This window comes from Phyllobates terribilis, unplaced genomic scaffold, assembly GCF_046119375.1.
Source record: "Phyllobates terribilis strain yellow unplaced genomic scaffold, ASM4611937v1 Scaffold_4__5_contigs__length_816908805, whole genome shotgun sequence".
Classification (NCBI taxonomy): Eukaryota; Metazoa; Chordata; class Amphibia; order Anura; family Dendrobatidae; genus Phyllobates; species Phyllobates terribilis.
In genome coordinates, this window is record NW_027362764.1 from 809,289,302 (window position 1) to 809,303,823 (window position 14,522).

At 61.5% G+C, this 14,522-nt stretch overlaps 1 protein-coding gene across 1 annotated transcript in view; it reads right to left on the bottom strand.

The window, feature by feature from the left end:
• MROH1 (maestro heat like repeat family member 1) overlaps positions 1–14,522 on the bottom strand; it is a 140,099-nt gene that overhangs the window by 123,731 nt on the left and 1,846 nt on the right. The window contains 6 exon segments of the mRNA XM_073680090.1: positions 3,039–3,255; positions 3,517–3,609; positions 5,126–5,266; positions 5,423–5,574; positions 6,790–6,888; positions 10,092–10,254. Of these exon segments, the coding sequence (XP_073536191.1) occupies positions 3,039–3,255; positions 3,517–3,609; positions 5,126–5,266; positions 5,423–5,574; positions 6,790–6,888; positions 10,092–10,254 (865 nt within the window).

The following is a 14,522-nucleotide window of genomic DNA, read 5'->3' on the forward strand; positions in this document are numbered from 1 at the left end:
GTGGGAAGATCGGAGGTTACAATGAGGCCTAGCCTCCCCTTCGCCATGCCGATCACTAATTAGGATGTGTACCACGCCCGCCCCTGAGGATAAAAGAGAGATGTGGAGCAGAGGGAGCAGCGCAGAAAAGGAGACGAGGGAGCAGCGCAGCCCAAGAGGACCGCAGCGCAGAACCCCCCCCCCCAAGAGGGAGCAGCGCAGAAACCCCCCCCCCCCCAAGAAGGAGCAGCGCAGAACCCCCCCCCCCCCCAAGAGGGAGCAGCGCAGAACCCCCCCCCCCCCCCCAAGAGGGAGCAGCGCAGAACCCCCCCCCCCAAGAGGGAGCAGCGCAGAACCCCCCCCCCCAAGAGGGAGCAGCGCAGAACCCCCCCCCCCCCAAGAGGGAGCAGCGCAGAACCCCCCCCCCCCAAGAGGGAGCAGCGCAGATAGAGGGAGCAGCGCAGAACCCCCCCCCCCCCAGAAGGAGCAGCGCAGAACCCCCCCCCCCCCCCCCCCAAGAGGGAGCAGCGCAGAAACCCCCCCCCCCCCCAGAAGGAGCAGCGCAGAACCCCCCCCCCCCCCCCAAGAGGGAGCAGCGCAGAACCCCCCCCCCCCCCCCCCCAAGAGGGAGCAGCGCAGAACCCCCCCCCCCCCCCAAGAGGGAGCAGCGCAGAACCCCCCCCCCCCCCCCCCCAAGAGGGAGCAGCGCAGAACCCCCCCCCCCCAAGAGGGAGCAGCGCAGATAGAGGGAGCAGCGCAGAACCCCCCCGCCCCAAGAAGGGAGCAGCGCAGAACCCCCCCGCCCAAGAGGGAGCAGCGCAGAACAGAGGGAGCAGCGCAGAACCCCCCCCGCCCAAGAGGGAGCAGCGCAGAAACCCCCCCCCCCCCCCAAGAGCGAGCAGCGCAGAAAACCCCCCCCCCCCCCCCCAAGAGGGAGCAGCGCAGAAACCCCCCCCCAAGAGGGAGCAGCGCAGAAACCCCCCCCCCAAGAGGGAGCAGCGCAGAAACCCCCCCCCCCAAGAGGGAGCAGCGCAGAAACCCCCCCCAAGAGGGAGCAGCGCAGAAACCCCCCCCCCCCCCCAAGAGGAGCAGCGCAGAAACCCCCCTCCCCCCCCAAGACGGAGCAGCGCAGAACCCCCCCCCCCCCCCAAGACGGAGCAGCGCAGAACCCCCCCCCCCCCAAGAGGGAGCAGCGCAGAACCCCCCCCCCCCCCAAGAGGGAGCAGCGCAGAACCCCCCCCCAAGAGGGAGCAGCGCAGAAACCCCCCCCCCCCCAAGAGGGAGCAGCGCAGAAACCCCCCTCCCCCCCAAGACGGAGCAGCGCAGAAACCCCCCTCCCCCCAAGAGGGAGCAGCGCAGAACCCCCCCCCCCCCAAGAGGGAGCAGCGCAGAACCCCCCCCCCCCCCCAAGAGGGAGCAGCGCAGAACCCCCCCCCCAAGAGCGAGCAGCGCAGAAAACCCCCCCCCCCCCCCAAGAGGGAGCAGCGCAGAACCCCCCCCCCCCCCCCAAGAGGGAGCAGCGCAGAACCCCCCCCCCCCCCAAGAGGGAGCAGCGCAGAAACCCCCCCCCCCCCAAGAGGGAGCAGCGCAGAAACCCCCCTCCCCCCCAAGACGGAGCAGCGCAGAAACCCCCCTCCCCCCCAAGAGGGAGCAGCGCAGAACCCCCCCCCCCCCCAAGAGGGAGCAGCGCAGAACCCCCCCCCCCCCAAGAGGGAGCAGCGCAGAACCCCCCCCCCAAGAGGGAGCAGCGCAGAACCCCCCCCCCCCCCCCAAGAGGGAGCAGCGCAGAACCCCCCCCCCAAGAGCGAGCAGCGCAGAAAACCCCCCCCCCCCAAGAGGGAGCAGCGCAGAAACCCCCCCCAAGAGGGAGCAGCGCAGAAACCCCCCCCAAGAGGGAGCAGCGCAGAAACCCCCCCCCAAGAGGGAGCAGCGCAGAAACCCCCCTCCCCCCCAAGAGGGAGCAGCGCAGAACACCCCTCCCCCCCAAGAGGGAGCAGCGCAGAAACCCCCCTCCCCCCCAAGAGGGAGCAGCGCAGAACCCCCCCCCCCCCCAAGAGGGAGCAGCGCAGAACCCCCCCCCCAAGAGCGAGCAGCGCAGAAAACCCCCCCCCCCCAAGAGGGAGCAGCGCAGAAACCCCCCCCAAGAGGAGCAGCGCAGAAACCCCCCCAAGAGGGAGCAGCGCAGAAACCCCCCCCCAAGAGGGAGCAGCGCAGAAACCCCCCTCCCCCCCAAGAGGGAGCAGCGCAGAAACCCCCCTCCCCCCCAAGAGGGAGCAGCGCAGAAACCCCCCTCCCCCCCAAGAGGGAGCAGCGCAGAAATCCCCCTCCCCCCCAAGAGGGAGCAGCGCAGAAATCCCCCTCCCCCCCAAGAGGGAGCAGCGCAGAAATCCCCCTCCCCCCAAGAGGGAGCAGCGCAGAAACCCCCCTCCCCCCCAAGAGGGAGCAGCGCAGAAACCCCCCTCCCCCCCCAAGAGGGAGCAGCGCAGAAACCCCCCTCCCCCCCAAGAGGGAGCAGCGCAGAACCCCCCCCCCCCCCCCAAGAGGGAGCAGCGCAGAAAACCCCCCCCCCCCCCCAAGAGGGAGCAGCGCAGAAACCCCCCTCCCCCCCAAGAGGGAGCAGCGCAGAACCCCCCCCCCCCCCCCCCCAAGAGGGAGCAGCGCAGAACCCCCCCCCCCCCAAGAGGGAGCAGCGCAGAACCCCCCCCCCCCCCAAGAGGGAGCAGCGCAGAACCCCCCCCCCCCCAAGAGGGAGCAGCGCAGAACCCCCCCCCAAGAGGGAGCAGCGCAGAACCCCCCCCCAAGAGGGAGCAGCGCAGAAACCCCCCCAAGAGGGAGCAGCGCAGAAACCCCCCAAGAGGGAGCAGCGCAGAAACCCCCCCAAGAGGGAGCAGCGCAGAAACCCCCCCAAGAGGGAGCAGCGCAGAAACCCCCCCAAGAGGGAGCAGCGCAGAAACCCCCCCAAGAGGGAGCAGCGCAGAACCCCCCCCCCCCCAAGAGGGAGCAGCGCAGAAACCCCCCCAAGAGGGAGCAGCGCAGAACCCCCCCCCCCCCAAGAGGGAGCAGCGCAGAAACCCCCCCGCTGACCTCAATCACTTGAGAATATTAAAGGGACAGTCCTAATAAAGAGTCATCGCTAAGCCCTAGTGATTGAACAAGAAGGTTCTTCCACCCACAATTCCAGAACATCCTCCGCTTACCGAGAACTGTGAAGCAGCGCAGAACCTCGTTGCGATTCCTCACCAGCATCTGTGTGGGCGCGTCTGTGGAGGAGCAGATCTGCCGACAACAGGGAGGAGTCAACTACACTCCACATACCCCAGGATGCACCACCCAACCTGCCCTGCCTCCTCTGGGACCTGTGACCCAAGCAAAAGGCTGCAGGCAACGGGCCCCAGAGGCAGGTGGGGGCCAGAGGACCCATGCAGGCAGGTTGGGCTTCAAATGGTGAAGAAATCAGAGACCAACGATGCCCACACACCGTGCTCCTGCCCCCCCACCCCCTCCGGAGTGTAGAGCACAGGACGGCCGTCACCTCACCTGGGTGTGCAGCACCGACAGCACCGACTCTATCTGCGGCTCCAGAGTACGACTCTCATTAGACACCGCGCTCTCCAGGATCTGACACAGACTCTGCAAGGAAGAGCGCCGAGAAACATCACGGCAGAGCGCGCGGCGGAGAGGCGGCCAGACGAGGAGGCGGCGGGGCAGAGCGCGCGGCGGAGAGGCGGCCAGACGAGGAGGCGGCGGGGCAGAGCGCGCGGCGGAGAGGCGGCCAGACGAGGAGGCGGCGGGGCAGAGCGCGCGGCGGAGAGGCGGCCAGACGAGGAGGCGGCGGGGCAGAGCGCGCGGCGGAGAGGCGGCCAGACGAGGAGGCGGCGGGGCAGAGCGCGCGGCGGAGAGGCGGCCAGACGAGGAGGCGGCGGGGCAGAGCGCGCGGCGGAGAGGCGGCCAGACGAGGAGGCGGCGGGGGCAGAGCGCGCGGCGGAGAGGCGGCCAGACGAGGAGGCGGCGGGGCAGAGCGCGCGGCGGAGAGGCGGCCAGACGAGGAGGCGGCGGGGCAGAGCGCGCGGCGGAGAGGCGGCCAGACGAGGAGGCGGCGGGGCAGAGCGCGCGGCGGAGAGGCGGCCAGACGAGGAGGCGGCGGGGCAGAGCGCGCGGCGGAGAGGCGGCCAGACGAGGAGGCGGGGCAGAGCGCGCGGCGGAGAGGCGGCCAGACGAGGAGGCGGGGCAGAGCGCGCGGCGGAGAGGCGGCCAGACGAGGAGGCGGGGCAGAGCGCGCGGCGGAGAGGCGGCCAGACGAGGAGGCGGGGCAGAGAGGCGGCCAGACGAGGAGGCGGCGGGGAAGAGAGCTGAGAAACATCACAGAAAAGGGCAGGCGGACGAGGAGGCGGGGGGCGGAGGGGAGGGCGGCCAGACGAGGAGGCGTCGGCGGGGAAGAGAGCCGAGAAACATAACAGAAAATGGCAGGCGGACGAGGAGGCGGCGGGGCAGAGCGCGCGGCGGAGGGGAAGCCAGACGAGGAGGCGGGGCAGAGCGCGCGGCGGAGGGGAAGCCAGACGAGGAGGCGGGGCAGAGCGCGCACCGGAGAGGCAGGCAGACGAGGAGGCGGGGCAGAGCGCGCACCGGAGAGGCAGGCAGAGGAGGAGGCGGGGCAGAGCGCGCACCGGAGAGGCAGGCAGAGGAGGAGGCGGGCAGAGCGCGCACCGGAGAGGCAGGCAGAGGAGGAGGCGGGGCAGAGCGCGCACCGGAGAGGCAGGCAGAGGAGGAGGCGGGGCAGAGCGCGCACCGGAGAGGCAGGCAGAGGAGGAGGCGGGGCAGAGCGCGCACCGGAGAGGCAGGCAGAGGAGGAGGCGGGGCAGAGCGCGCACCGGAGAGGCAGGCAGAGGAGGAGGCGGGGCAGAGCGCGCACCGGAGAGGCAGGCAGAGGAGGAGGCGGGGCAGAGCGCGCACCGGAGAGGCAGGCAGAGGAGGAAGCGGGGCAGAGCGCGCACCGGAGAGGCAGGCAGAGGAGGAAGCGGGGCAGAGCGCGCACCGGAGAGGCAGGTAGTGGCGAGGCGAGTACAGAGAATTAGAGGGGCCAGGGAGGAGGAGGTGAGAAAGCAGAGAGACAGAGGGGCCAGGACAGCGCGCTGAGCAGCGCTCGCACCTTGGTCACATAGTACGGCTCCACGTTCTTCTTGTAGAGGGACAGGATGCCAGAGAGCAGGCGAGCTAGTTGTTCCTCCAGCTTCTCATTGGGAAGTAAGTGACTCATTGGACCCAGAGCCTCAACCACAGCGAGCCGGACCTGCAAGGGGCGACATGGGGCAAGTCAGTGGGTCATCGGGCCAGTGGAGCAGTACTGTGGTGGAGGGCGGCCTCCAGGAGCAATAATTGGGGAGGGGAGGAGAGGCTGAGCCCGGCGTTGGGCGCGCATGTGGCAGAGCTCATCCTGCTCTCTCACCTTGGACTCGCGGTTCTGCAGCCAGTTATTGAACAGGACGTCATGGGCGCTGTACAGGTCACTGGAGAAGGTGGCTTTCCTCACTGTGGGGTCCGGGGCCTTGTCCAGATTAGCCAGATATTCCAGAATACTCTCACTGAAATGCTGCAGAGCTGAGAAGAGCAGCGGTTACAAGCAGCACACGAGCGCTGCGCCCCCCCGCCTAGGAGACCGTCCACCACTGAATGTCCCAGGAGGTGGCCGATAACCGAGGCAAAGGGAGGATCACAGATCCCGAGATTTATGAGAAGTGAGAGGATTTCCCTTCCCATCCCCCATCCCAGGGCGACCCCTTTGTCCCAGGCCAGAGCGCCCCAATGGGATTTCTTTTCTCAAGTCTCCATTGTTGCGCTCCTGGGGACAGAACTTTTTTAGGTTTTCGGTGACAGTCATAGGCAGTTTTGTTTATTTTTCGGGGGAGGGGAGTTGTGTTTGTCGGTGGCATCATTTTGGGGTACATACAAATCATTAAACTTCTATTAACTCTTTTTGAGAAGGACTTTTCACAAAACAAAAAGTTGCAGTTTTTACTGGGACCTTTTTTTGGTATATGGGACTTTAGTCATTTAAAAAATATATATATATTACTTTTTGGATTTTTTTGTGCAGTAAGATGAACAGAAGCAGCGATTCTGATGGCGTTTTTAATACGTTTTTTTCACAGCATTTACCCTGCACAATAAATAATGAGATTGTTTCACAGTGCAAGTTAGGACTGTGGCGATACCAGTGTGACATGTATGGGGTTAATTCCTAGCACGGCAGGTCCTGATTAGATGCACCTGGCGAGCGGTGTCTGGAGCCGGATGTGTGCTCACCTGTCAATCATCCGGGGCGCCGAGCAGTCTGGTGTTAGGGAGGAAAATGGACATTAAGTAGATTGTGGGAGCGCGAGCGTGACTGAGTTACTGAGTGTGACCGAGCGAGTGTGAGCGGAGGGTCCGGGCAGATGGTGCACACAGCTCTCCTCTTCCAGTTAGATCACTGTATATCTCTGGCCATCATGGCTGCCGCCACTCCCGGTTAGTGGCTCATTCATTATGTGCCATGGATGCCGGCGGGCGGGGGGGACGCTTGCAGGGCTCTGAACGACGTTCATGGATTAATGACCCGATCTCAGAACCAGGCTCCTTCACACTTTTTGGTCAATAATAATAGCACTGAGTCGCTGGTGCGCATCGCCGGCTGCGTACTGATCGTCACAGGTGCAAAAAAAGGAAGTGAGACCTAAACCGCCCACCGCGGGGAGACCCCCATCCATCAGCTTCATGTATAGAAACGAGGACAGGGGCGCATCTATCACACGCTGTCACCCCCACGTTACTCACCAACACAGAAGACGGCCTTCATGGGGTCCTGCTTCACCATCCCCAACATTGGGAGCATCGTGCCCAGGATGGAGTTCAGGAACGGGACCATCCCAAACACTGCGGAGAACAGCTACCATCACTACATACAGCAGGCGGGCAGAGGGGCGGAGGACACACGGCCCGGGGGACCCCTCCCCCCGGAGGACACACAGCCTGGGGGACCCCTCCCCGAGGACACACAGCCTGGGGGACCCCTCCCCGAGGACACACAGCCTGGGGTTGTACAGAAATCTCCTGTGATGAGTTCAGGAATTGCAGCCATTTTCCTACAAATCCTCCTCATTTCAGGGGCTCAGAAGTAATTGGACAAATTCACTTTCCCCATATATAAAATGCCCATGATTAACCCTTTGCAGCAATGACGGCCTGAAGTCTGGAGGCCATGGATGTCACCATCGCTAGTCTCCTCCTGTGTGAGGTTTTGCAGCAATGATGGTCTGAAGTCTGGAGGCCATGGATGTCACCATCGCTGGTCTCCTCCGGTGTGAGGCTTTGCAGCAATGACAGCCTGAAGTCTGGAGGCCACGGATGTCACCATCGCTGGTCTCCTCTGGTGTGAGGCTTTGCAGTAATGACGGCCTGAAGTCTGGAGGCCATGGATGTCACCATCGCTGGTCTCCTGTGTGAGGCTTTGCAGTAATGATGGTCTGAAGTCTGGAGGCCACGGATGTCACCATCGCTGGTCTCCTCTGGTGTGAGGCTTTGCAGCAATGACAGCCTGAAGTCTGGAGGCCATGGATGTCACCATCGCTGGTCTCCTCTGGTGTGAGGCTTTGCAGTAATGACGGCCTGAAGTCTGGAGGCCATGGATGTCACCATCGCTGGTCTCCTGTGGTGTGAGGCTTTGCAGCAAGGACGGCCTGAAGTCTGGAGGCCATGGATGTCACCATCGCTGGTCTCCTCCGGTGTGAGGCTTTGCAGCAAGGACGGCCTGAAGTCTGGAGGCCATGGATGTCACCATCGCTGGTCTCCTCCAGTGTGAGGCTTTACAGTAATGATGGCCTGAAGTCTGGAGGCCATGGATGTCACCATTGCTGGTCTCCTGTGGTGTGAGGCTTTGCAGTAATGATGGCCTGAAGTCTGGAGGCCATGGATGTCACCATCGCTGGCCTCCTCCGGTGTGAGGCTTTGCAGTAATGATGGCCTGAAGTCTGGAGGCCACGGATGTCACCATCGCTGGTCTCCTGTGGTGTAAGGCTTTGCAGTAATGACGGCCTGAAGTCTGGAGGCCATGGACGTCACCATCGCTGGTCTCCTCCGGTGTGAGGCTTTGCAGTAATGATGGCCTGAAGTCTGGAGGGCATGGACGTCACCATCGCTGGTCTCCTCCGGTGTGAGGCTTTGCAGTAATGATGGCCTGAAGTCTGGAGGCCACGGATGTCACCATCGCTGGTCTCCTGTGGTGTAAGGCTTTGCAGTAATGACAGCCTGAAGTCTGGAGGCCATGGATGTCACCATCGCTGGTCTCCTCCGGTGTGAGGCTTTGCAGTAATGATGGCCTGAAGTCTGGAGGGCATGGACGTCACCATCGCTGGTCTCCTGTGTGAGGCTTTGCTTTTGCAAGATGTTTTGGGTCATTTATTATACAGTTGGTGAAATCTGAAAAAACACCACCTATATACTCCTCAGGAATTGTATATATAAATAGCCAGAGTACAATAAAACTTAGTTTATTATATTTAATTAAAAGTTATTCCATATAATACTGTAAAGTGCTCCTGGTGCCAGTGCGCGTTATAAAAAAACTCTCTCACCCAGGGCTTGATACATCAAACAGAACCAGGGTTCCGCCTCAATATCGAGGCTTAATCAGGGGAGTAAATGGTATATCCAATCAGATGGGACACATCTCCTTTTTTTCGGACCAGGCGGCACGGTCTTGATTAACCATGTGTCTGCCTCTGCAGCACTTGGAATCTGCTGCTTATATGTAGCTGGGAACTCTGATAGTTTCCAATTTTTTGGCCCCATGCAGTGCTGGACAGTGTCCGGTCACCAATTTGGATTTAACATTTACTCCCCTGATGAAGCCTCGATATTGAGGCGGAACCCTGGTTCCGTTTGATGTATCAAGTCCTGGGTGAGATCGTTTTTTTTTTATAATGGGCACTGGCACCATGAGCACTTTATTATATGAAATAGTTTATTAGATTTAATTAAAAGTTAACTTTTATTGTACTGTGGCTATGTATATGTTTTGGGTCATTGTCCGTCTGTCCTGCGAAGCCTCCAATCATCCTTGCTGGATTTGGGTGAATCTGAGCAGACAGTCTCGCCCTGTACACACAGGATTCATCCGGCTGCTTCTGTCTTCAGTCTCATCATCATCAGTAACCACTGGTGACCCTGCCCCGTTGGCAGCCATGCATGCCCGCGCCATCACACCGCCTCCACCATGTGTTACACCGGATGTGCCGAGGATCAGGAGCCGCTCCAAGCCGTCTCCAGACTTTCTCCTTCCATCATTCTGGTGCAGGTTGATCTTGGTTTTGATTTTCCAGCCCTGGCGGCTTCTTTAGATGTTTTTGGTAAAGTCTAATCCGGCCTTTCTATTTTCCGGGTGATTAATGGTTTACACCTTGTGGTGACCCCTCGGTATTTGCTCTCATGACGTCTTCTCTTTATGGTGGACTTACATACTGAGAACCCAACTTCCTGGAGAGTCTTCACTTGGGGGATTTTCTTCACCATGGGAAGGATTCTGCGATCATCCACAACTGGTGTCTTCCGGGGACGTCCAGATTTTCACAGCTAACAAGGGCGCTCGTTTGGTCGCTCCTGACATTTCTTCTTTTTTTTTTTTAGTCTAATGATTGTCAGTTTCTCCTCCATTGAGAGCTCGCTTGTCCGCATGTTGTGGGTTCACAGCAACAGCTTCCAAATGCAAAATACCGCACCTGGAGTCAGCTCCAGACCTTTTATCCGCATAATAGATGATGGATTAATGATGGAAAAGTCAATGCACCCATTAATGAGATGCTGAGATAATTGTCCAATTACTTCAGGTCCCTTTAAAGAAAGGCAACTCCATATTAAGAGCTGTAATTCCTGAACCCTAACCCCAATTAGGATGTGAATCCCTCAGATTAAAGCTGAGTGTCGGCACTTTACGCCCAGATTGATGATGGGACTGGATCTGGAATAGGTTTTGGTAAACAGCTAAAATGCCAAAACTTGTGTCACCGTCCCAATCTTTCTGGACTTCACTGTAGATGTCCCCACGTCTTACACATTGATATATAGGGGGATCTGGAACGTACCATTTGCCAGGGAGAGGTTGGCCAGCGTCTGCATGACAAAGAAATGTGGGAGAATCCCCGGCTGGAACTTCAGCAGAATTTCCTCCATGACGGAGTTAATGAAATGTCTCCCGACAGCTACAAGGAGGTTACTGGCCGCCTGCTGCCAATCGAAGATGACGTCCTGCAGGTCACAGGTCAGAGGTCAGCAGAAACACACGGGAAACAGAGGCCAAAGTAACAGGCGCCCCCCACAGGAGGAAGACACAGTGTCAGCGGGAGAAAGGGGATGGATGGAGGCGGGGGTGATATAGGCGCGCGCGCACACAGGAGGCGGGGGTGTGACATCAGCACACACACACACAGGCAGGAGGCGGGGGGGTGATATCAGCACACACACACGCAGGAGGCGGGGGGGTGATATCAGCACACACACACACAGGCAGGAGGCGGGGGGGTGATATCAGCACACACACACGCAGGAGGCGGGGGGGTGATATCAGCACACACACACACGCAGGAGGCGGGGGGGGCGATATCAGCACACACACACGCAGGAGGCGGGGGGGTGATATCAGCACACACACACACACGCAGGAGGCGGGGGGGGCGATATCAGCACACACACACACGCAGGAGGCGGGGGGGTGATATCAGCACACACACACACGCAGGAGGCGGGGGGGCGATATCAGCACACACACACACGCAGGAGGCGGGGGGGGCGATATCAGCACACACACACACGCAGGAGGCGGGGGGGCGATATCAGCACACACACACACGCAGGAGGCGGGGGGGGCGATATCAGCACACACACGCAGGAGGCGGGGGGGCGATATCAGCACACACACACACGCAGGAGGCGGGGGGGGCGATATCAGCACACACACACACGCAGGAGGCGGGGGGGTGATATCAGCACACACACACACGCAGGAGGCGGGGGGGGCGATATCAGCACACACACACACGCAGGAGGCGGGGGGGCGATATCAGCACACACACGCACAGGCAGGAGGTGGAAGGGTGATATCAGCACACACACACACGCAGGAGGCGGGGGGGTGATATCAGCACACACACACACACGCAGGAGGCGGGGGGGGCGATATCAGCACACACACACACACAGGAGGCGGGGGGGCGATATCAGCACACACACGCACAGGCAGGAGGTGGAAGGGTGATATCCGCACACACACACACGCAGGAGGCGGGGGGGTGATATCAGCACACACACACACACGCAGGAGGCGGGGGGGTGATATCAGCACACACACACACAGGAGGCGGGGGGGGTGATATCAGCACACACACGCACAGGCAGGAGGTGGGGGGGTGATATCAGCACACACACACAGGCAGGAGGTGGGGGGGTGATATCAGCACACACACAGGCAGGAGGTGGGGGGGTGATATCAGCACACACACACAGGCAGGAGGTGGGGGGGTGATATCAGCACACACACACACACGCAGGAGGCGGGGGGGGCGATATCAGCACACACACACGCACAGGCAGGAGGTGGGGGGGTGATATCAGCACACACACACACGCAGGAGGCGGGGGGGTGATATCAGCACACACACACGCAGGAGGGTGATATCAGCACACACACACACGCAGGAGGTGGGGGGGTGATATCAGCACACACACACAGGCAGGAGGTGGGGGGGTGATATCAGCACACACACACAGGCAGGAGGCGGGGGGGTGATATCAGCACACACACACACACGCAGGAGGGTGATATCAGCACACACACATGCAGGAGGGTGATATCAGCACACACACACACACGCAGGAGGGTGATATCAGCACACACACATGCAGGAGGGTGATATCAGCACACACACACGCAGGAGGGTGATATCAGCACACACACACACGCAGGAGGCGGGGGGGGGCGATATCAGCACACACACACACGCAGGAGGGTGATATCAGCACACACACACACGCAGGAGGCGGGGGGGGCGATATCAGCACACACACACACACGCAGGAGGCGGGGGGGCGATATCAGCACACACACGCACAGGCAGGAGGTGGAAGGGTGATATCAGCACACACACACACACGCAGGAGGCGGGGGGGTGATATCAGCACACACACACACACGCAGGAGGCGGGGGGGGCGATATCAGCACACACACACGCAGGAGGCGGGGGGGTGATATCAGCACACACACACACAGGAGGCGGGGGGGGTGATATCAGCACACACACGCACAGGCAGGAGGTGGGGGGGTGATATCAGCACACACACACGCAGGAGGGTGATATCAGCACACACACGCACAGGCAGAAGGGGGGGTGATATCAGCACACACACACGCACAGGCAGGAGGGTGATATCAGCACACACACGCAGGAGGGTGATATCAGCACACACACACGCAGGAGGCGGGGGGGTGATATCAGCACACACACGCAGGAGGCGGGGGGGTTATATCAGCACACACACACGCAGGAGGCGGGGGGGTGATATCAGCACACACACACACGCAGGAGGCGGGGGGGTGATATCAGCACACACACACACGCAGGAGGCGGGGGGGTGATATCAGCACACACACACACGCAGGAGGCGGGGGGGTGATATCAGCACACACACACACGCAGGAGGCGGGGGGGTGATATCAGCACACACACACGCAGGAGGCGGGGGGGTGATATCAGCACACACACACACGCAGGAGGCGGGGGGGTGATATCAGCACACACACACACGCAGGAGGCGGGGGGGTGATATCAGCACACACACACACGCAGGAGGCGGGGGGGTGATATCAGCACACACACACACGCAGGAGGCGGGGGGGTGATATCAGCACACACACACACACGCAGGAGGCGGGGGGGTGATATCAGCACACACACACACGCAGGAGGCGGGGGGGGTGATATCAGCACACACACACACGCAGGAGGCGGGGGGGGGTGATATCAGCACACACACACACACGCAGGAGGCGGGGGGGGTGATATCAGCACACACACACGCAGGAGGCGGGGGGGTGATACCAGCACACACACGCACAGGCAGGAGGGGGGGTGATATCAGCACACACACACGCAGGAGGCGGGGGGGTGATATCAGCACACACACACGCAGGAGGCGGGGGGGGTGATATCAGCACACACACGCAGGAGGCGGGGGGGTGATATCAGCACACACACGCACAGGCAGGAGGGGGGGTGATATCAGCACACACACACGCAGGAGGCGGGGGGGTGATATCAGCACACACACACACGCAGGAGGCGGGGGGGTGATATCAGCACACACACACACGCAGGAGGCGGGGGGGTGATATCAGCACACACACACACACGCAGGAGGCGGAGGGGTGATATCAGCACACACACACACACGCAGGAGGCGGAGGGGTGATATCAGCACACACACACACACGCAGGAGGCGGGGGGGTGATATCAGCACACACACACACGCAGGAGGCGGGGGGGTGATATCAGCACACACACACACGCAGGAGGCGGGGGGGGTGATATCAGCACACACACACACACGCAGGAGGCGGAGGGGTGATATCAGCACACACACACACACGCAGGAGGCGGGGGGGTGATATCAGCACACACACACACACGCAGGAGGCGGGGGGGTGATATCAGCACACACAGACACGCAGGAGGCGGGGGGGTGATATCAGCACACACACACACACACGCAGGAGGCGGGGGGGGGTGATATCAGCACACACACACACGCAGGAGGCGGGGGGGTGATATCAGCACACACACACACACACGCAGGAGGCGGGGGGGTGATATCAACACACACACACACACACGCAGGAGGCGGGGGGGTGATATCAACACACACACACACACACACGCAGGAGGCGGGGGGGTGATATCAGCACACACACACACACACACGCAGGAGGCGGGGAGGTGATATCAGCACACACACACGCAGGAGGCGGGGGGGTGATATCAGCACACACACACACGCAGGAGGCGGGGGGGTGATATCAGCACACACACACACACGCAGGAGGCGGGGGGGTGATATCAGCACACACACACACGCAGGAGGCGGGGGGGGGTGATATCAGCACACACACGCAGGAGGCGGGGGGGTGATATCAGCACACACACACGCAGGAGGCGGGGGGGTGATATCAGCACACACACACACACGCAGGAGGCGGGGGGGTGATATCAGCACACACACACACACGCAGGAGGCGGGGGGGTGATATCAGCACACACACACGCAGGAGGCGGGGGGGTGATATCAGCACACACACACACGCAGGAGGCGGGGGGGGTGATATCAGCACACACACACACACACGCAGGAGGCGGAGGGGTGATATCAGCACACACACACACGCAGGAGGCGGGGGGGTGATATCAGCACACACACACACGCAGGAGGCGGGGGGGTGATATCAGCACACACACACACGCAGGA